The sequence below is a fragment of the Panulirus ornatus genome, chromosome 23 (assembly GCF_036320965.1).
Source record: "Panulirus ornatus isolate Po-2019 chromosome 23, ASM3632096v1, whole genome shotgun sequence".
NCBI lineage: Eukaryota > Metazoa > Arthropoda > Malacostraca > Decapoda > Palinuridae > Panulirus > Panulirus ornatus.
In genome coordinates this window covers 16491319-16516046 of record NC_092246.1, presented here as the reverse complement: position 1 = coordinate 16516046, position 24728 = coordinate 16491319, and the positions used below count along the sequence as shown (strand labels likewise).

General features: G+C 42.1%; 1 protein-coding gene across 1 annotated transcript in view; it reads right to left on the bottom strand.

Moving 5' to 3' along the window:
* Positions 1-24728, bottom strand: part of Ufd4 (ubiquitin fusion-degradation 4-like) — a 497787-nt gene that overhangs the window by 265204 nt on the left and 207855 nt on the right. The window contains exon 3 of the mRNA XM_071676899.1: positions 1095-1329. Coding sequence (XP_071533000.1) covers positions 1095-1329 — 235 coding nt within the window. The remainder of the gene's footprint in view (positions 1-1094; positions 1330-24728) is intronic.

The following is a 24728-nucleotide window of genomic DNA, read 5'->3' as shown; positions in this document are numbered from 1 at the left end:
GCCAATATTGTAAAAAGAATGGCCATAAGCTTATGAAGTCATGTGCCTAAGAGGACCGATAATTGCGAATACCTGGTCTAAAATACCTCTAACTGGGAATACCTGGTCTACAAGCAAGGACACAAATAAATATACATAGGTGGGCAGAAAAGATGGTCAGTGGGCATTAATGAACTATATACTGACTGATAAGCATACAAAGGAGAGACTCTTTGATATGCAAGTGCTGAGAGGGGGAGGCAGGTGGGATGTTTGAAGATTAACTGGTGGAGACAAGGGTGGAAATTTGTAGAGGTTCTCAGAAAAGAGGAAATTATTTGAATTAGTGGTAAGAAAGCTTGGAAGAGACCTGTAAAGACCGAATGCTAAATGGCAAAAGGTGAGAGTGAACAAAGCTTTCATCCCACACCACATATTCATAAAACCTTCCAAAGACAAAAAACTTACCAGGTACACTAAAATTAGACCCTCTGCTATTTTGACAATCTCCTTAGTTCCCCCTTGCCTTTAAAGAAGGGCACTATACATGAATTCCACCAATCTTCAGGCACTTTGCCAAGATTATGACATATATACAATGAAAATCCTTACCAGCCAATCAAAACAGTCAGATTGTTAAAGAAATCTGACTGCAAGATCATCCACTCCAGCAACCTTGATACATTTCATCTTATGCAAGACTTTCACCACCTCTTCTCTCTTCACAAAATCACTTTCCATGACTCTCTCACTTCACAAACCTACCCGTTCCTAACACCCTTAATCTGCCACCCAATCATCAGTCACATTCAACAATGCTTCAAAATACTCACTCTTTGTCCTCCTCACCAGATCATCGCCTGTTCGTCAACAAAAGATATCTTTCCTACATAATAAAAGTTAGGGGCTTAACAAGAAACTCTTTTGAGTTCATGTTTTCAAATTATGAGAAATTCTCATGTAATACTAAATACACTTTATGATAACACAACATAGTTCTTTCAGATGTTTAAAGTTGACTACATAAAAATGCATGATCTAAACAAAGAGCTCAACCTCCGGAAAAAAATTTATACTTGCAATATATCCATTTAACAAAAAAGGCAGTAGTTAACCTTAATACACTGTTCAGCAAGGTCCTTGCTGGTCCTAGAACAAACATCAGCTACCACAAGACGGTTGCACATGGCCTTGATGGCACCTTCTACTGTGGTGATACGTCGTGTACACTCAGAAGAAACATCTAAGTAATAAGTAATGGCCCGGGCAGTGACTTCTAACACGTTATCAGGTGCACACTCATCCAGGAAGATGCGACAGAGGGCTGGAAGGAACGTTCTTGGAGGACAACTGTGGAAAGAAGAGATGATTAAGAACAACTGAATTGGGTATAGTTCTTACTGGGCAAAAGCTATATATGCTTTAACTTATGCAAAAAATCTAAGAATGGTCAGATATCCCACTTTATCTGAATATTTGAATATATGTATGAAATCACTAATTGGTTGATTTTTTTTTTTTTTTTTTTTATACTTTGTCGCTGTCTCCCGCGTTTGCGAGGTAGCGCAAGGAAACAGACGAAAGAAATGGCCCAACCCCCCCCATACACATGTACATACACACGTCCACACACGGAAATATACATACCTACACAGCTTTCCATGGTTTACCCCGGATGCTTCACATGCCTTGATTCAATCCACTGACAGCACGTCAACCCCTGTATACCACATCGCTCCAATTCACTCTATTCCTTGCCCTCCTTTCACCCTCCTGCATGTTCAGGCCCCGATCACACAAAATCCCTTTCACTCCATCTTTCCACCTCCAATTTGGTCTCCCTCTTCTCCTCGTTCCCTCCACCTCCGACACATATATCCTCTTGGTCAATCTTTCCTCACTCATTTTCTCCATGTGCCCAAACCATTTCAAAACACCCTCTTCTGCTCTCTCAACCACGCTCTTTTTATTTCCACACATCTCTCTTACCCTTACGTTACTTACTCGATCAAACCACCTCACACCACACATTGTCCTCAAACATCTCATTTCCAGCACATCCATCCTCCTGCGCACAACTCTATCCATAGCCCACGCCTCGCAACCATACAACATTGTTGGAACCACTATTCCTTCAAACATACCCATTTTTGCTTTCCGGGATAATGTTCTCGACTTCCACACATTTTTCAAGGCTCCCAAAATTTTCGCCCCCTCCCCCACCCTATGATCCACTTCCGCTTCCATGGTTCCATCCGCTGACAGATCCACTCCCAGATATCTAAAACACTTCACTTCCTCCAGTTTTTCACCATTCAAACTTACCTCCCAATTGACTTGACCCTCAACCCTACTGTACCTAATAACCTTGCTCTTATTCACATTTACTCTTAACTTTCTTCTTCCACACACTTTACCAAACTCCGTCACCAGCTTCTGCAGTTTCTCACATGAATCCGCCACCAGCGCTGTTGATACTAACCGAAAATATGAGATAAAGAATGGAAAAAATAAAGATCAATAAGTTTTTTATGATAATATAAGCACAACACAGCTCCAATAAAACAAAGTAATGGACAGCCATTGGGAATGTAAAATTTCATAAAGGAATGAAAAAGTATAAACTTCATTATAAAAGCCAGAATGAAGTGAACACTTAAATCTACAATTCAATTTCCATGAGCTTGGAAAAGGAAAGGAGCAACATAACAGCTTGGTTGAAGAAATGTACTGTAAGGGTTAAAAAAGCCTCCAAAACTTTCATAAGGTATACAGTGAACATGATTATTTCACCCTACCTTTCCTTGAAAGCATACCTCTTGCTGGTGCGGGAATTTTTGTTTTTCTATAACTATTATAAATCGATCTGAAACCTGGTGAGGGTATAGTCTATTAGACAGTAATATGCTGCATGTCACTCAGAAATATCTTGTGCATCCTAGCTGGCCTGGTAAGCCTTGGAAAACAATCTTTTTCTGAAGAAGTCTGAGGTCTACTTATAATGTTCCATCATCATAAGAGGTTAAGGACATGGGGTCCCTGACACACATCACAGGAGCCTTCTACAAAGCTGTAGAGACTTGTGTGATCAAGACCATTTAGTTTTGTTACAACCTTTTCTAGGTTATCTTGATGATTTATAAAATCTCTCCATTCCATATCCCAGATATTGAGACTACAGTGTCTTCCACAGTAAAAACACTGAACTTGTTCTTCAGATCCTCGTAAATCCTTATATCATCCTCTTCATATCTTACTGACAACAAACTCCTGATGAATTTAAGGAAAAGTTTTGGATTTTCTCTTGCTCTGTCCAAAATATTCCCCCACTTACTAACAAGTGTCAACACTAGCTCAACCGACACTGGTTGGTGAGTGTTTACATTCTAGATGTAAACTATGGGATGTGACATTACCCAGTGTGACGGTAGATGTAATATGTTGTAAGTGTCAACTGATATGCGATGTGATACTACGCACTGTAATGTGCGACATAACACACAATAAGGTGTCATGTAACAGATGTGAGGCAAGAGAAGTATACGTGGGCAGGTAGTGTGCAAGAAAGGTGATGACACTAAGGCCAGGTTGAGCCAGCTAATCAATATGCCTTAAGCTGCCACCGGCCAGGTAGGTAAACACAGCTGACCCAGTGCCTCAGGCTGCACCACAAAAGTATAAACAACAAAACCATTAAGGTATATCGTATACATAAAAAACAAAAAAGGCTAAGGAAAGCCTGAAAGTAACTTACCACATCATGCTCAAAACAAACAATACTGGCATTCTTCAAAGCTTCAGAATACTGAAATAGTTCCTCTAAACATAAAATGGTATCTAGTACGAGATATATAAAAAGGGTGTAAGGCATACAAGGGACAGAGTGCACTGGAGCAGTGTGGTGTACTAAGGGAACTGCTATCAATGAACTGAGCCACAACATATGATGCGGCCACGGGGACACCACGGAAAGGTTCAAAGGGCCTCGTTGTACACTGCGGGCTGCGGTTTTGTACATTACGCTTGACAACTGGAGAATGGATGTGAGCGATTGAGGCCAATTCTTCGTCTGTTACTGGTGCTACCTCACTAACGCGGAAAACTGTGAGCAAATATGAAGAAAATCTCAAGAGCAGCAACATCCATTCTCCTAATCTTCCACCAAAAAGGCTCTGAGACCGAAACGGGAGGAAGGATGGAAAGCAGAAATGGGATAAAACAAAATAATGACACACTAAAGAAAAAATATGGGAGGGAATAGAGAGAGAATAAAACTGACAAAAAAAATCATGCCATGAGGGGAAATATATACATCCAAGATAACGTGGAAATAAGAAAACAAGGCAAGAGTTACTGAACAGTTTCCTTCGTACCCTTTTCACATTTTCTTTCTTAAAGTAAAGTAGAAGACAAGACATTTAAGAACAGTAATAACATAGTCTATTGATAGTTAAATGCAAGAAGAGGAAATATGAAGTAAATGAACAAAATACATAAATTGATCACATACATAATTGAAAGTATATCAAACTAATAAAAAAGAGACCTTCCTCTCAAAAGCCTCCACCACTTCCTAGGAAAGAAAATAAGTCTAAATATCGTATATATATATATATATATATATATATATATATATATATATATATATATACTTGCTGCTGATTTTACATAGTCCTAATACATAGGGATGTCCTACTGCAAACAGGAAGGTAATTGGCTCTCCTTCCCAATTGATGAAATCGGCAAGATACACACAATAATTGGTCAAGAAAAGATCGTGTAATATTTGTAACAGAGGAGGACCACAATGGACCTGCAGCAGTATCATTACCAGAGGATGATGAACCTCCAGCTGGACTTATACAACCAGATGGAGAAATCAATTGGTCCTGCCCATGCTTAGGAGGTATGGCAACAGGGCCATGTGGTGTTGAGTTTCGAGAAGCATTTACTTGTTTCCACTACTCAGAAGCAGATCCCAAAGGTAGTGACTGTATAGGACCTTTCCGACAAATGTCTGACTGTATGGCACAGTACCCTAATGTTTATGGAAATAAGGATGACAAAGACGAAGTGCCCAGTGAAGCCCCTGTCGAAGTAGAACAGTCTGATAAAGTCTCAGTAGAAGCATAGTTTTTAAAATCTATTTGGTTTAGTGTAATTGTTAATGTACATAAAATATCTTGTAAACTTTAGTGATGACAAAATATTTCATATGTGACTGAAAGTGTGCACATGCAGTATTGTCATGACATAAGGCATTATATGAAATTTATGATTAATGTATTAGAAAATTATGATGCAATTACTTATTTGAAAATCTTGGAACAAACAGTAATCATTAATGAGGAGATAAATTGTAAATAAAATGGATATGCGGGTGCTATGTATGTGTTTTGAATTTGACATTATACTGTTATTTTCATTTTAGTAATAAAATGAAAACTTTTTAGAATGATGCCTTACATATTTTAAACATACTTATTTAATGTATTCACTTAAAACCTCATAATTTTGTACAATAAAAGAGTATATCTTATAAACAGCTATGGTAATAATTTGGTAATAAAAATTTCTGAAAACATCTTGAATGGCAAAATTAATATTTTTATAAATGAACAGGATTTTTTCGAACATTAATAAAATGGTGAAATTTGTTATATTTGGTAGAGTATGAATCCACTTGTCTAAAACACCCTGCTTAGAGTGAGCTGTAAGAACATGTGTGAGGGTTTTTTCTCTTCCTTTCCCTTATATATTATTAGGGGAGAAAGAATACTTCCCACGTATTCCCTGCGTGTCGTAGAAGGCGACTAAAAGGGAAGGGAGCGGGGGGCTGGAAATCCTCCCCTCTCGTTCTTTTTTTTTTTTTTAATTTTCCAAAAGAAGGAACAGAGAAGAGGTCCAGGTGAGGATATTCCCTCAAAGGCCCAGTCCTCTGTTCTTAACGCTACCTCGCTATTGCGGGAAATAGCGAAGTTTGGGAAAAAAAAAAAAAAAATATATATATATATATATATATATATATATATATATATATATATATATATATTTTTTGCTTTGTCGCTGTCTCCCGCGTTTGCGAGGTAGCGCAAGGAAACAGACGAAAGAAATGGCCCAACCCACCCCCATACACATGCCTTGATTCAATCCACTGACAGCACGTCAACCCCGGTATACCACATCGCTCCAATTCACTCTATTCTTTGCCCTCCTTTCACCCTCCTGCATGTTCAGGCCCCGATCACACAAAATCTCTTTCACTCCATCTTTCCACCTCCAATTTGGTCTCCCTCTTCTCCTCGTTCCCTTCACCTCCGACACATATATCCTCTTGGTCAATCTTTCCTCACTCATTCTCTCCATGTGACCAAACCATTTCAAAACACCCTCTTCTGCTCTCTCAACCACGCTCTTTTTATTTCCACACATCTCTCTTACCCTTACGTTACTTACTCGATCAAACCACCTCACACCACACATTGTCCTCAAACATCTCATTTCCAGCACATCCATCCTCCTGCGCACAACTCTATCCATAGCCCACGCCTCGCAACCATACAACATTGTTGGAACCACTATTCCTTCAAACATACCCATTTTTGCTTTCCGAGATAATGTTCTCGACTTCCACACATTCTTCAAGGCTCCCAGGATTTTCGCCCCCTCCCCCACCCTATGATCCACTTCCGCTTCCATGGTTCCATCCGCTGCCAGATCCACTCCCAGATATCTAAAACACTTTACTTCCTCCAGTTTTTCTCCATTCAAACTTACCTCCCAATTGACTTGACCCTCAACCCTACTGTACCTAATAACTGTACCTAATTGTACAAAGGCAAAGGGGATAAGAGTGAGTGCTCAAATTACAGAGGTATAAGTTTGTTGAGTATTCCTGGGAAATTATATGGGAGGGTATTGATTGAGAGGGTGAAGGCATGTACAGAGCATCAGAATGGGGAAGAGCAGTGTGGTTTCAGAAGTGGTAGAGGATGTGTGGATCAGGTGTTTGCTTTGAAGAATGTATGTGAGAAATACTTAGAAAAGCAAATGGATTTGTATGTAGCATTTATGGATCTGGAGAAGGCATATGATAGAGTTGATAGAGATGCTCTGTGGAAGGTATTAAGAATATATGGTGTGGGAGGCAAGTTGTTAGAAGCAGTGAAAAGTTTTTATCGAGGATGTAAGGCATGTGTACATGTAGGAAGAGAGGAAAGTGATTGGTTCTCAGTGAATGTAGGTTTGCGGCAGGGGTGTGTGATGTCTCCAAGGTTGTTTAATTTGTTTATGTATGGGGTTGTTAGGGAGGTGAATGCAAGAGTTTTGGAAAGAGGGGCAAGTATGAAGTCTGTTGGGGATGAGAGAGCTTGGGAAGTAAGTCAGTTGTTGTTCGCTGATGATACAGTGCTGGTGGCTGATTCATGTGAGAAACTGCAGAAGCTGGTGACTGAGTTTGGTAGTGTGTGAAAGAAGAAAGTTAAGAGTAAATGTGAATAAGAGCAAGGTTATTAGGTACAGTAGGGTTGAGGGTTGAGGGTCAAGTCAATTGGGAGGTAAGTTTGAATTGAATATATATATATGTGAGGTGGTTTGATCGAGTGAGTAACGTAAGGGTAAGAGAGATGTGTGGAAATAAAAAGAGCGTGGTTGAGAGAGCAGAAGAGGGTGTTTTGAAATGGTTTGGGCACATGGAGAGAATGAGTGAGGAAAGATGGACCAAGAGGATATATGTGTCGGAGGTGGAGGGAACGAGGAAAAGAGGGAGACCAAATTGGAGGTGGAAAGATGGAGTGAAAAAGATTTTGTGTGATCGGGGCCTGAACATGCAGGAGGGTGAAAGGAGGGCAAGGAATAGAGTGAATTGGAGCGATGTGGTATACAGGGGTTGACGTGCTGTCAGTGGATTGAATCAAGGCATGTGAAGCGTCTGGGGTAAACCATGGAAAGCTGTGTAGGTATGTATATTTGCGTGTGTGGACGTGTGTATGTACATGTGTATGGGGGGGGGGGGGGTCGGGCCATTTCTTTCGTCTGTTTCCTTGCGCTACCTCGCAAACGCGGGAGACAGCGACAAAGTATAAAAAAAAAAAAAAAATATATCTTATTTTGCTTTGTCGCTGTCTCCCGCGTTTGCGAGGTAGCGCAAGGAAACAGACGAAAGAAATGGCCCAACCCCACCCCCATACACATGTATATACATACACGTCCATACATGCAAATATACATACCTATACATCTCAATGTACACATATATATACAACGCACAGACATATACATGTATACACATGTACATAATTCATACCGTCTGCCTTTATTCATTCCCATCACCACCTCGCCACATATGGAATAACATCCCCCTCCCCCCTCATATGTGCAGGTAGCGCTAGGAAAAGACAACAAAGGCCACATTTGTTCACACTCAGTCTCTAGCTGTCATGTAATAATGCACCGAAACCACAGCTCCCTTTCCACATCAAGGCCCCACAGAACTTTCCATGGTTTACACCAGATGCTTCACATGCCCTGGTTCAATCCACTGACAGCACATCAATCCCGGTATACGACATGGTTCCAATTCACTCTATTCCTTCCATGCCTTTCACCCTCCTGCATGTTCAGGCCCCGATCACTCAAAATCTTTTTCACTCCATCTTTCCACCTCCAATTTGGTCTCCCACTTCTCCTCGTTCCTTCCACCTCTGACACATATATCCTCTTGGTCAATCTTTCCTCACTCATTCTCTCCATGTGACCAAACCATTTCAAAACACCCTCTTCTGCTCTCAACCACACTCTTTTTATTACCATACATCTCTCTTATCCTTTCATTACTTACTCGATCAAACCACCTCACACTACACATTGTCCTCAAACATCTCATTTCCAGCACATCCACCTCCCTCCGCACAACTCTATCCATAGCCCACACCTCGCAACCACACAACAATGTTGTATGGTTGTTGTATTCCTTCAAACATACCCATTTTTGCTTTCCGAGATAATGTTCATGACTTCCACACATTCTTCAAGGCTCCCAGAAGTTTCGCCCCCACCCAGTGATTCACTTCTGCTTCCATGGTTCCATCCAATGCCAAATCCACTCCGAGATATCTAAAACACTTTACTTCCTCCAGTTTTTCTCCATTCAAACTTACCTCCCAATTGACTTGGCCCTCAACCCTACTGTACCTAATAACCTCGCTCTTATTCAGATTTACTCTTAACTTTCTTCTTTCACACACTTTACCAAACTCAGTCACCAGCTTCTGCAGTTTCTCACATGAATCAGCCACCAGCGCTGTATCATCAGCGAACAACAACTGACTCACTTCCCAAGCTCTCTCATTCACAACAGACTGCATACTTGCCCCTCTTTGCAAAACTCTTGCATTCACCTCCCTAAAAACCCCATCCATAAACAAATTAAACAACCATAGAGACATCACACACCCCTGCCGCAAACCTACTTAATACCTTCCACAGAGCATCTCTATCTACTCTATCATATGCCTTCTCCAGATCCATAAATGCTACATACAAATCCATTTGCTTTCCTAAGTATTTTTCACATACATTCCTCAAGGCAAACACCTGATGCACACATCCTCTACCACTTCTGAAACGACACTGCTCTTCCCCAATCTGATGCTCTGTACATGCCTTCACCCTCTCAATCAATACCCTCCCATATAATTTCCCAAGAATACTCAACAAACTTATACCTCTGTAATGTGAGCACTCACCTTTGTCCCCTTTGCCTTTGTACAATGGCACTATGCAAGCATTCTGCCAATCCTCAGGCACCTCAACATGAATCATACATACATTAAATAAGCTTACCAACCAGTCAACAATACAGTCACCCCCTATATATATATATATATATATATATATATATATATATATATATATATATATATATATATATACATATATATATATTGTTACGAACACGTGTGTGTTTGTATCTATTTCTTATCAGGGCGAGGAGTGATGCTTGACGCTGGCTCGGAGTTTCTGTCCACCCAGCATTTTACGAGAGTGTGACTGCGCCGAGACTCTGGGACCCTCCAACCAATGAGAATTACTCCTATATTTCTATAGCCAATCGAAATGTAAGGTTTATAGCAGCAAGGGTGAACGCTTGTCTTCTTGTACCCACTACACCCGCTGAGATCTGATTCTCTCTCTCCAGCCCAGCGAGGTGGGTGGTGTCCCCTGCTGTAGCCTGTAAACCTGTAAGCCCTGCTGTGCTATAAAGCCGTTACTGCTATAAGCCCGTTACCCGAGTGTTGTGCTATAAGTGTTTACTGTGTTACATCAGATTTAGCTAAGTGTTTACTGTGTTACATCAGGTTTAGATAAGTGTAACGATGAAGTTCATTGTGTCACGTCAAGCGTAACTTATCTGGAATGTTATCTTATGTTCAGTGTTAACGTAATGTTTCATGCTTGATTTATGTGCCTATCTTTGTAAACTTGAATTCTTTCATTATATGTAGATTTAAGGTAATGCTGGTCTTTAATTCAATCCCATAACTTTATCATTGTGTTATCCTGAGTTGTGCAACTTGACAAATCTATAACGTCCTTGCAAGACGAGGACCAATATAGTATTTCTAACATATGTTACTGGCGACCTTGTTCGAATAAGTATTGAGTTCGAAACAATATATATATATATTTTTTTTTTCATACTATTCGCCATTTCCCGCGATAGCGAGGTAGCGTTAAGAACAGAGGACTGGGCCTTTGAGGATATATCCTCACCTGGCCCTCTTCTCTGTTCCTTCTTATGGAAAATTGAAAAAAAAAAAAAAAAAAAAAAAAAAAAACGAGAGGGGAGGATTTCCAGCCCCCCGCTCCCTTCCCTTTTAGTCGCCTTCTACGACACGCAAGGAATACGTGGGAAGTATTCTTTCTCCCCTATCCCCAATATATTCTTTCAAACTTTCTTTCAAACTATACGCCATTTCCCGCACTAGCGAGGTAGCGTTAAGAACAGAGGACTGGGCCTTTGAGGGAATATCCTCACCTGACCCCCTTCTCTGTTCCTTCTTTTGGAAAAATTAAAAAATATATATATATATATATATATATATATATATATATATATATATATATATATATTCTTTTCTTTCTTTCATACTATTCGCCATTTCCCGCATTAGCGAGGTAGCGTTGAGAACAGAGGATTGGGCCCTTGAGGGAATATCCTCACCTGGGCCCCTTCTCTGTTCCCTCTTTTGGAAAAAAAAAAAGTGAGAGGGGAGGATTTCCAGCCCCCCGCTCCCTCCCCTTTTAGTCGCCTTCTACGACACGCAGGGAATACGTGGGAAGTATTCTTTCTCCCCTATCCCCAGGGATATATATATATATATATTTTTTTTCCGCTGTCTCCCGCGTTTGCGAGGTAGCGCAAGGAAACAGACGAAAGAAATGGCCCAACCCACCCCCATACACATGTATATACATACGTCCACACACGCAAATATACATACCTACACAGCTTTCCATGGTTTACCCCAGACGCTTCACATGCCGATTCAATCCACTGACAGCACATCAACCCCGGTATACCACATCGCTCCAATTCACTCTATTCCTTGCCCTCCTTTCACACTCCTGCATGTTCAGGCCCCGATCACACAAAATCTTTTTCACTCCATCTTTCTACCTCCAATTTGGTCTCCCTCTTCTCCTCGTTCCCTCCACCTCCGACACATATATCCTCTTGGTCAATCTTTCCTCACTCATTCTCTCCATGTGCCCAAACCATTTCAAAACGCCCTCTTCTGCTCTCTCAACCACGCTCTTTTTATTTCCACACATCTCTCTTACCCTTACGTTACTTACTCGATCAAACCACCTCACACCAAACATTGTCCTCAAAAATCTCATTTCCAGCACATCCATCCTCCTGCGCACAACTCTATCCATAGCCCACGCCTTGCAACCATACAACATTGCTGGAACCACTATTCCTTCAAACATACCCATTTTTGCTTTCCGAGATAATGTTCTCGACTTCCACACATTCTTCAAGGCTCCCAGAATTTTCGCCCCCTCCCCACCCTATGATCCACTTCCGCTTCCATGGTTCCATCCGCTGACAGATCCACTCCCAGATATCTAAAACACTTCACTTCCTCCAGTTTTTCTCCATTCAAACTCACCTCCCAATTGACTTGACCCTCAACCCTACTGTACCTAATAACCTTGCTCTTATTCACATTTACTCTTAACTTTCTTCTTTCACACACTTTACCAAACTCAGTCACCAGCTTCTGCAGTTTCTCACATGAATCAGCCACCAGCGCTGTATCATCAGCGAACAACAACTGACTCACTTCCCAAGCTCTCTCATCCCCAACAGACTTCATACTTGCCCCTCTTTCCAAAACTCTTGCATTCACCTCCCTAACAACCCCATCCATAAACAAATTAAACAACCATGGAGACACCACACACCCCTGCCGCAAACCTACATTCACTGAGAACCACTCACTTTCCTCTCTTCCTACACGTACACATGCCTTACATCCTCGATAAAAACTTTTCACTGCTTCTAACAACTTGCCTCCCACACCATATATTCTTAATACCTTCCACAGAGCATCTCTATCAACTCTATCATATGCCTTCTCCAGATCCATAAATGCTACATACAAATCCATTTGCTTTTCTAAGTATTTCTCACATACAATCTTCAAAGCAAACACCTGATCCACACATCCTCTACCACTTCTCAAACCACACTGCTCTTCCCCAATCTGATGCTCTGTACATGCCTTCACCCTCTCAATCAATACCCTCCCATATAATTTACCAGGAATACTCAACAAACTTATACCTCTGTAATTTGAGCACTCACTCTTATCCCCTTTGCCTTTGTACAATGGCACTATGCACACATTCCGCCAATCCTCAGGCACCTCACCGTGAGTCATACATACATTAAATAACCTTACCAACCAGTCAACAATACAGTCACCCCCTTTTTTAATAAATTCCACTGCAATACCATCCAAACCTGCTGCCTTGCCGGCTTTCATCTTCCGCAAAGCTTTTACTACCTCTTCTCTGTTTACCAAATCATTTTCCCTAACCCTCTCACTTTGCACACCACCTCGACCAAAACACCCTATATCTGCCAATCTATCATCAAACACATTCAACAAACCTTCAAAATACTCACTCCATCTCCTCACATCACCACTACTTGTTATCACCTCCCCATTTGCGCCCTTCACTGAAGTTCCCATTTGCTCCCTTGTCTTATGCACTTTATTTACCTCCTTCCAGAACATCTTTTTATTCTCCCTAAAATTTAATGATACTCTCTCACCCCAACTCTCATTTGCCCTTTTTTTCACCTTTTGCACCTTTCTCTTGACCTCCTGTCTCTTCCTTTTATACGTCTCCCACTCAATTGCATTCTTTCCCTGCAAAAATCGTCCAAATGCCTCTCTCTTCTCTTTCACTAATACTCTTACTTCTTCATCCCACCACTCACTACCCTTTCTAATCAACCCACCTCCCACTCTTCTCATGCCACAAGCATCTTTTGCGCAATCCATCACTGATTCCCTAAATACATCCCATTCCTCCCCCACTCCCCTTACTTCCATTGTTCTCACCTTTTTCCATTCTGTACTCCATATATATATATATATATATATATATATATATATATATATATATATATATATATATATATATATATCTGCCACTCTGTCATCAGACACATTCAACAAACCTTCAAAATACTCATTCCATCTCCTTCTCACATCACCACTACTTGTTATCACCTCCCCATTTACGCCCTTCACTGAAGTTCCCATTTGCTCCCTTGTCTTACGCACCCTATTTACCTCCTTCCAGAACATCTTTTTATTCTCCCTAAAATTTACTGATAGTCTCTCACCCCAACTCTCATTTGCCCTTTTTTTCACCTCTTGCACCTTTCTCTTGACCTCTTGTCTCTTTCTTTTATACTTCTCCCACTCAATTGCATTTTTTCCCTGCAAAAATCGTCCAAATGCCTCCCTCTTCTCTTTCACTAATACTCTTACTTCTTCATCCCACCACTCACTACCCTTTCTAAACAGCCCACCTCCCACTCTTCTCATGCCACAAGCATCTTTTGCGCAATCCATCACTGATTCCCTAAATACATCCCATTCCTCCCCCACTCCCCTTACTTCCATTGTTCTCACCTTTTTCCATTCTGTACACAGTCTCTCCTGATACTTCCTCACACAGGTCTCCTTCCCAAGCTCACTTACTCTCACCACCTTCTTCACCCCAACATTCACTCTTCTTTTCTGAAAACCCATACTAATCTTCACCTTAGCCTCCACAAGATAATGATCAGACATCCCTCCAGTTGCACCTCTCAGCACATTGACATCCAAAAGTCTCTCTTTCGCACGCCTGTCAATTAACACGTAATCCAATAACGCTCTCTGGCCATCTCTCCTACTTACATGACAGAGTGGCAGATATAGGGTGTTTTGGTCGAGGTGGTGTGCAAAGTGCGAGGGTTAGGGAAAATGATTTGGTAAACAGAGAAGAGGTAGTAAAAGCTTTGCGGAAGATGAAAGCCGGCAAGGCAGCAGGTATGGATGGTATTGCAGTGGAATTTATAAAAAAAAGGGGGTGACTGTATTGTTGACTGGGTTGGGAAGGGGTTTTTAATTATGTATGACCATGGGGGGTTTTCCGAGGTTGGCGGGAAACGGCTAGTGCCATTGTTTCAAAGGCAAAGGGGATAAAGTGAAATGCTTCCAAAATTCAGAGTATAAGTTTGTTGATATTCCGGGAAATTTTATGGGAGGTATTTATTGAGAGGGTGAAGGGTGAAGGGAAAGACAGAGATCAGTTTTGGGGAAGAGCATGTGGGTTTTTTAAAATGGGAGAGGATGTGTGGATCGGGTTTTTTTGAAAAATGTAAAGTGAAAATACTTAGAAAAGCAAATGGATTTTTTTGTAGCTTTATGGGTCGGGGAAGGCATATGATAATTTATAGAATGCTTTGGGAAAGGGATTTAAAAATATATGGTTTGGGAGGCAAGTTGTTAGAAGCATGAAAAGTTTTTTTTCGAGGAGTAACATGTGGTACTGTAGGAAAAGAGGAAAGTGAGGGTTTTCGTGAAATTAGGTTTTGCGGCAGGGTGGGTGATGTCCCATGTTGTTTAATTTGTTTATGGATGGGGTTGTTTGGGAGGAAATGCAAGAGTCCGGAAAGAGGGCAAGTATAAGTCTGTTGGGGATGAGGAAAACTTGGGAAGGATTTTTTGTTGTTCGTGATATACAGCGCTGGGGCTGATTCAGTGAGAAACTGGAAGCTGGTACAAATTTGGTAAAGTGTGTGGAAGAAGAAAGTTGAGTAAATGTGAATAAAGGGGAAAAGGTATTAGGTACAGTAGGGTTGAGGGTCAAGTCAATTTTGGGGGGGGGAGTTGAATGGTGAAAAATATATATATATATTTTTTTCATACTATTCGCCATTTCCCGCGATAGCGAGGTAGCGTTAAGAACAGAGGACTGGGCTTTGAGGATATATCCTCACCTGGCCCTCTTCTCTGTTCCTTCTTAGGGAAAATTGAAAAAAAAAAAAAAAAAAAAAAAACGAGAGGGAGGATTTCCAGCCCCCCGCTCCCTTCCCCTTTTATCGCCTTCTACGACACGCAAGGAATACGTGGGAAGTATTCTTTCCCCCTATCCCCAATATATTCTTTCAAACTTTCTTTCAAACTATACGCCATTTCCCGCACTAGCGAGGAAAGCGTTAAGAACAGAGGACTGGGCCTTTGAGGGAATATCCCCCACCGACCCCCTTCTCTGTTCCTTCTTTTGGAAAAATTAAAATATATATATATATATATATATATATATATATATATATATATAAAATATATATAAAAATATATATATATATAAATTCTTTTTCTTTCTTTCATACTATTCGCCATTTCCCGCATTACGAGGTAGCGTTGAGAACAGAGGTTTGGGGCCTTGAGGGAATATCCTCACCTGGGCCCCTTCTCTGTTCCCTCTTTTGGAAAAAAAAAAAGTGAGAGGGGAGGATTTCCAGCCCCCCGCTCCCTCCCCTTTGGGTCGCCTTCTACGACACGCAGGGAATACGTGGGAAGTATTCTTTCTCCCCCTATCCCCAGGGATATATATATATATATATTTTTTTTCCGCTGTCTCCCGCTTTTGCGAGGTACGCAAGGAAACAGACGAAAGAAATGGCCCAACCCACCCCCATACACATGTATATACATACGTCCACACACGCAAATATAACATACCTACACATCTTTCCATGGTTTACCCCAGACCGCTTCACATGCCAAATTCAATCCACTGACAGCACATCAACCCCGGTATACCCATCGCTCCAATTCACTCTATTCCTTGCCCTCCTTTCACACTCCTGCATTCAGCCCCGATCACACAAAATCTTTTTCACTCCATCTTTCTACCTCCAATTTGGTCTCCCTCTTCTCCTCGTCCCCTCCACCTCCGAAAACATATATCCTCTTGGTCAATCTTTCCTCACTCATTCTCTCCATGTGCCCCAAACCATTTCAAAACGCCTCTTCTGCTCTCTCAACCACGCTCTTTTTTTTTTCCACACATCTCTCTTACCCTTACGTTACTTACTCGATCAAACCACCTCACACCACACATTGTCCTCAAAATCTCATTTCCAGCACATCCATCCTCCTGCGCACAACTCTATCCATAGCCCACGCCTCGCAACCATACAACATTGTTGGAACCACTATTCCTTCAAACATACCCATTTTTGCTTTCCGAGATAATGTTCTCGACTTCCACACATTCTTCAAGGCTCCCAGAATTTTCGCCCCCTCCCCCACCCTATGATCCACTTCCGCTTCCATGGTTCCATCCGCTGACAGATCCACTCCCAGATATCTAAAACACTTCACTTCCTCCAGTTTTTCTCCATTCAAACTCACCTCCCAATTGACTTGACCCTCAACCCTACTGTACCTAATAACCTTGCTCTTATTCACATTTACTCTTAACTTTCTTCTTTCACACACTTTACCAAACTCAGTCACCAGCTTCTGCAGTTTCTCACATGAATCAGCCACCAGCGCTGTATCATCAGCGAACAACAACTGACTCACTTCCCAAGCTCTCTCATCCCCAACAGACTTCATACTTGCCCCTCTTTCCAAAACTCTTGCATTCACCTCCCTAACAACCCCATCCATAAACAAATTAAACAACCATGGAGACACCACACACCCCTGCCGCAAACCTACATTCACTGAGAACCACTCACTTTCCTCTCTTCCTACACGTACACATGCCTTACATCCTCGATAAAAACTTTTCACTGCTTCTAACAACTTGCCTCCCACACCATATATTCTTAATACCTTCCACAGAGCATCTCTATCAACTCTATCATATGCCTTCTCCAGATCCATAAATGCTACATACAAATCCATTTGCTTTTCTAAGTATTTCTCACATACAATCTTCAAAGCAAACACCTGATCCACACATCCTCTACCACTTCTCAAACCACACTGCTCTTCCCCAATCTGATGCTCTGTACATGCCTTCACCCTCTCAATCAATACCCTCCCATATAATTTACCAGGAATACTCAACAAACTTATACCTCTGTAATTTGAGCACTCACTCTTATCCCCTTTGCCTTTGTACAATGGCACTATGCACACATTCCGCCAATCCTCAGGCACCTCACCGTGAGTCATACATACATTAAATAACCTTACCAACCAGTCAACAATACAGTCACCCCCTTTTTTAATAAATTCCACTGCAATACCATCCAAACCTGCTGCCTTGCCGGCTTTCATCTTCCGCAAAGCTTTTACTACCTCTTCTCTGTTTACCAAATCATTTTCCCTAACCCTCTCACTTTGCACACCACCTCGACCAAAACACCCTATATCTGCCAATCTATCATCAAACACATTCAACAAACCTTCAAAATACTCACTCCATCTCCTCACATCACCACTACTTGTTATCACCTCCCCATTTGCGCCCTTCACTGAAGTTCCCATTTGCTCCCTTGTCTTATGCACTTTATTTACCTCCTTCCAGAACATCTTTTTATTCTCCCTAAAATTTAATGATACTCTCTCACCCCAACTCTCATTTGCCCTTTTTTTTCACCTTTTGCACCTTTCTCTTGACCTCCTGTCTCTTCCTTTTATACGTCTCCCACTCAATTGCATTCTTTCCCTGCAAAAATCGTCCAAATGCCTCTCTCTTCTCTTTCACTAATACTCTTACTTCTTCATCCCACCACTCACTACCCTTTCTAAACAGCCCACCTCCCACTCTTCTCATGCCACAAGCATCTTTTGCGCAATCCATCACTGATTCCCTAAATACATCCCATTCCTCCCCCACTCCCCTTACTTCCATTGTTCTCACCTTTTTCCATTCTGTACACAGTCTCTCCTGATACTTCCTCACACAGGTCTCCTTCCCAAGCTCACTTACTCTCACCACCTTCTTCACCCCAACATTCACTCTTCTTTTCTGAAAACCCATACTAATCTTCACCTTAACCTCCACAAGATAATGATCAGACATCCCTCCAGTTGCACCTCTCAGCACATTGACATCCAAAAGTCTCTCTTTCGCACGCCTGTCAATTAACACGTAATCCAATAACGCTCTCTGGCCATCTCTCCTACTTACATGACAGAGTGGCAGATATAGGGTGTTTTGGTCGAGGTGGTGTGCAAAGTGCGAGGGTTAGGGAAAATGATTTGGTAAACAGAGAAGAGGTAGTAAAAGCTTTGCGGAAGATGAAAGCCGGCAAGGCAGCAGGTATGGATGGTATTGCAGTGGAATTTATAAAAAAAGGGGGTGACTGTATTGTTGACTGGTTGGTAAGGTTATTTAATGTATGTATGACTCATGGTGAGGTGCCTGAGGATTGGCGGAATGCGTGCATAGTGCCATTGTACAAAGGCAAAGGGGATAAGAGTGAGTGCTCAAATTACAGAGGTATAAGTTTGTTGAGTATTCCTGGTAAATTATATGGGAGGGTATTGATTGAGAGGGAGGGTGAAGGCATGTACAGAGCATCAGATTGGGGAAGAGCAGTGTGGTTTCAGAAGTGGTAGAGGATGTGTGGATCAGGTGTTTGCTTTGAAGAATGTATGTGAGAAATACTTAGAAAAGCAAATGGATTTGTATGTAGCATTTATGGATCTGGAGAAGGCATATGATAGAGTTGATAGAGATGCTCTGTGGAAGGTATTAAGAATATATGGTGTGGGAGGCAAGTTGTTAGAAGCAGTGAAGAGTTTTTATCGAGGATGTAAGGCATGTGTACGTGTAGGAAGAGAGGAAAGTGATTGGTTCTCAGTGAGTGTAGGTTTGCGGCAGGGGTGTGTGATGTCTCCATGGTTGTTTAATTTGTTTATGGATGGGGTTGTTAGGGAGGTAAATGCAAGAGTCTTGGAAAGAGGGGCAAGTATGAAGTCTGTTGGGGATGAGAGAGCTTGGGAAGTGAGTCAGTTGTTGTTCGCTGATGATACAGCGCTGGTGGCGGATTCATGTGAGAAACTGCAGAAGCTGGTGACTGAGTTTGGTAAAGTGTGTGGAAGAAGAAAGTTAAGAGTAAATGTGAATAAGAGCAAGGTTATTAGGTACAGTAGGGTTGAGGGTCAAGTCAATTGGGAGGTGAGTTTGAATGGTGAAAAACTGGAGGAAGTGAAGTGTTTTAGATATCTGGGAGTGGATCTGTCAGCGGATGGAACCATGGAGGCGGAAGTGGATCATAGGGTGGGGGAGGGGGCGAAAATTTTGGGAGCCTTGAAAAATGTGTGGAAGTCGAGAACATTATCTCGGAAAGCAAAAATGGGTATGTTTGAAGGAATAGTGGTTCCAACAATGTTGTATGGTTGCGAGGCGTGGGCTATGGATAGAGTTGTGCGCAGGAGGATGGATGTGCTGGAAATGAGATGTTTGAGGACAATGTGTGGTGTGAGGTGGTTTGATCGAGTAAGTAACGTAAGGGTAAGAGAGATGTGTGGAAATAAAAAGAGCGTGGTTGAGAGAGCAGAAGAGGGTGTTTTGAAATGGTTTGGGCACATGGAGAGAATGAGTGAGGAAAGATTGACCAAGAGGATATATGTGTCGGAGGTGGAGGGAACGAGGAGAAGAGGGAGACCAAATTGGAGGTGGAAAGATGGAGTGAAAAAGATTTTGTGTGATCGGGGCCTGAACATGCAGGAGGGTGAAAGGAGGGCAAGGAATAGAGTGAATTGGAGCGATGTGGTATACAGGGGTTGACGTGCTGTCAGTGGATTGAATCAAGGCATGTGAAGCGTCTGGGGTAAACCATGGAAAGCTGTGTAGGTATGTATATTTGCGTGTGTGGACGTGTGTATGTACGTGTGTATGGGGGTTGGGCCATTTCTTTCGTCTGTTTCCTCGCGCTACCTCGCAAACGCAGGAGACAGCGACAAAGTATAAAAAAAAAAAAAAAAAAAAAAAAAAAAAAATATATATATATTTTCATACTATTCGCCATTTCCCGCGATAGCGTGGTAGCGTTAAGAACAGAGGACTGGGCGTTTGAGGGAATATCCTCACCTGGCCCTCTTCTCTGTTCCTTCTTTTGGAAAATTAAAAAAAAAAAAAAAAAAACGAGAGGGGAGGATTTCCAGCCCCCCGCTCCCTTCCCTTTTAGTCGCCTTCTACGACACGCAAGGAATACGTGGGAAGTATTCTTTCTCCCCTATCCCCATATATATATATATATATATATATATATATATATATATATATATATATATATATATATGGGTTTTCAGAAAAGAAGAGTGAATGTTGGGGTGAAGAAGGTGGTGAGAGTAAGTGAGCTTGGGAAGGAGACCTGTGTGAAGAAGTATCAGGAGAGACTGTGTACAGAATGGAAAAAGGTGAGAACAATGGAAGTAAGGGGAGTGGGGGAGGAATGGGATGTATTTAGGGAATCAGTGATGGATTGCGCAAAAGATGCTTGTGGCATGAGAAGAGTGGGAGGTGGGCTGTTTAGAAAGGGTAGTGAGTGGTGGGATGAAGAAGTAAGAGTATTAGTGAAAGAGAAGAGAGAGGCATTTGGACGATTTTTGCAGGGAAAAAATGCAATTGAGTGGGAGAAGTATAAAAGAAAGAGACAGGAGGTCAAGAGAAAGGTGCAAGAGGTGAAAAAAAGGGCAAATGAGAGTTGGGGTGAGAGACTATCAGTAAATTTTAGGGAGAATAAAAAGATGTTCTGGAAGGAGGTAAATAGGGTGCGTAAGACAAGGGAGCAAATGGGAACTTCAGTGAAGGGCGTAAATGGGGAGGTGATAACAAGTAGTGGTGATGTGAGAAGGAGATGGAATGAGTATTTTGAAGGTTTGTTGAATGTGTCTGATGACAGAGTGGCAGATATAGGGTGTTTGGGTCGAGGTGGTGTGCAAAGTGAGAGGGTTAGGGAAAATGATTTGGTAAACAGAGAGGAGGTAGTAAAAGCTTTGCGGAAGATGAAAGCCGGCAAGGCAGCAGGTTTGGATGGTATTGCAGTGGAATTTATTAAAAAAGGGGGTGACTGTATTGTTGAATGGTTGGTAAGGTTATTTAATGTATGTATGACTCATGGTGAGGTGCCTGAGGATTGGCGGAATGCGTGCATAGTGCCATTGTACAAAGGCAAAGGGGATAAGAGTGAGTGCTCAAATTACAGGGGTATAAGTTTGTTGAGTATTCCTGGTAAATTATATGGGAGAGTATTGATTGAGAGGGTGAAGGCATGTACAGAGCATCAGATTGGGGAAGAGCAGTGTGGTTTCAGAAGTGGTAGAGGATGTGTGGATCAGGTGTTTGCTTTGAAGAATGTATGCGAGAAATACTTAGAAAAGCAAATGGATTTGTATGTAGCATTTATGGATCTGGAGAAGGCATATGATAGAGTTGATAGAGATGCTCTGTGGAAGGTATTAAGAATATATGGTGTGGGAGGCAAGTTGTTAGAAGCAGTGAAAAGTTTTTATCGAGGATGTAAGGCATGTGTACGTGTAGGAAGAGAGGAAAGTGATTGGTTCTCAGTGAATGTAGGTTTGCGGCAGGGGTGTGTGATGTCTCCATGGTTGTTTAATTTGTTTATGGATGGGGTTGTTAGGGAGGTAAATGCAAGAGTCCTGGAAAGAGGGGCAAGTATGAAGTCTGTTGGGGATGAGAGAGCTTGGGAAGTGAGTCAGTTGTTGTTCGCTGATGATACAGCGCTGGTGGCGGATTCATGTGAGAAACTGCAGAAGCTGGTGATGGAGTTTGGTAAAGTGTGTGGAAGAAGAAAGTTAAGAGTAAATGTGAATAAGAGCAAGGTTATTAGGTACAGTAGGGTTGAGGGTCAAGTCAATTGGGAGGTGAGTTTGAATGGAGAAAAACTGGAGGAAGTGAAGTGTTTTAGATATCTGGGAGTGGATCTGTCAGCGGATGGAACCATGGAAGCGGAAGTGGATCATAGGGTGGGGGAGGGGGCGAAAATTTTGGGAGCCTTGAAAAATGTGTGGAAGTCGAGAACATTATCCCGGAAAGCAAAAATGGGTATGTTTGAAGGAATAGTAGTTCCAACAATGTTGTATGGTTGCGAGGCGTGGGCTATGGATAGAGTTGTGCGCAGGAGGATGGATGTGCTGGAAATGAGATGTTTGAGGACAATGTGTGGTGTGAGGTGGTTTGATCGAGTAAGTAACGTAAGGGTAAGAGAGATGTGTGGAAATAAAAAGAGCGTGGTTGAGAGAGCAGAAGAGGGTGTTTTGAAATGGTTTGGGCACATGGAGAGAATGAGTGAGGAAAGATTGACCAAGAGGATATATGTGTCGGAGGTGGAGGGAACGAGGAGAAGAGGGAGACCAAATTGGAGGTGGAAAGATGGAGTGAAAAGGATTTTGTGTGATCGGGGCCTGAACATGCAGGAGGGTGAAAGGAGGGCAAGGAATAGAGTGAATTGGAGCGATGTGGTATACAGGGGTTGACGTGCTGTCAGTGGATTGAATCAAGGCATGTGAAGCGTCTGGGGTAAACCATGGAAAGCTGTGTAGGTATGTATATTTGCGTGTGTGGACGTGTGTATGTACATGTGTATGGGGGGGGTTGGGCCATTTCTTTCGTCTGTTTCCTTGCGCTACCTCGCAAACGCGGGAGACAGCGACAAAGTATAAAAAAAAAAAAAAAAAAAAAAAAAAAAAAATATATATATATATATATATATATATATATATATATATATATATATATATATATATATATATATATATATCCCATTATTTGATTTATGCAAAATCTAAAAGTATATGTTATGGGTCGTGTCAACTTTCATTTGATGCTAAGCAACAATTGTATAAAATCAAAAGGTATCTGACTTGAGCTTCAAACTGTGATCAAGGATATGTTGAAGGCTTAAGTGTAACTTCTAACAATGCATGGACAAACGATGACAAGAGGGGGCAAAGTAATTCCAAAGTGTACGCCAAGCGACGAAGGCAACAGAGTAACAGACTAACTTGCACGAGAAATAAAGAGCTAATCTACGATACATTGGAAAGCAACCATTACTGCGTGGACGGTATACCCAATTTTGACTCTCTCCACCGATAAGCTTTGGAACTCAACCTCCTCACGTCTTCCCTTACAGCTACAACCTGTCTCAAAATAAGGCGGATTCTCCACTTCCTCCAGAACTCAATGATTATCATTTTTTGTCATCTCTTCTTTTAATAGTTTCGCTGGGTCTCCATGAGCATTTTAATCCGTGGACAGAGGCTTCAGAGTATCATTCGCTGAAAATACTACACTTCAACTCCTTGAACAAACCAACTAGTTCATGCCAGATATTCCACCAAGTGGCGAGGGGATCTTGCCCGCACTTCTAAAGCTTTCACATCAAGCCTGACCATCTTGTAATGTATCTTCCCCTCCGACTGCGTAAACCCTACACCTGTAAGTCTGCCTTAGCGTCGGTAAAGTTTCGCCTGACGACACCAGCATGTGGGCTGATGACAAGATAAACATTCACATCCTCTTCACCTGCTTCCTTAAGCTCACCTCTCTCTCTCTCTCTCTCTCTCTCTCTCTCTCTCTCTCTCTCTCTCTCTCTCTCTCTCTCTCTCCCCCCTTGGGACCAGATCATTTCAACAACCGTAGGACTTGCATATCAATACTGGAAGTCAGGTCACCCGTGACCTACAGGAGGAAATCCTCCTCCCACACACCCACCTCCTACACGTGCCTCGCGCTGTTCCCACACACCTCCCTCCCTAGACAACTTGTCCCGCACAGCTCCCACACACTCGCACACACACGTGTCTTGCCACACCATGTCTCCCGTGGATGCTGCTGCCTCCCCTTGCCTTCCCTCCTCCAAAGTCCTACACACATGCGACAACTTGTGTTGTACTACCGTCCTTCCCCATGGAATCTCCCATAAATAATGATAAGGCGGGAGTTGTGGGTGGGGAGAGGGCGGCCAGTTTGTCCTGGAACGCCCACCGACCTCCCGGCTATCACTTAGCGTACGTTGTGTGCGGTTCCCTCAACTCTCTCTCTCTCTCTCTCATATATATACACACACACGGAAGGCTACACTTGTAGATATATGCAGAACAAAGCAGATTCCCTGGCGTTCTACTGACGGGAATAGACGTTCACTTGGGACTGCATGTGAAACAATGTATTCC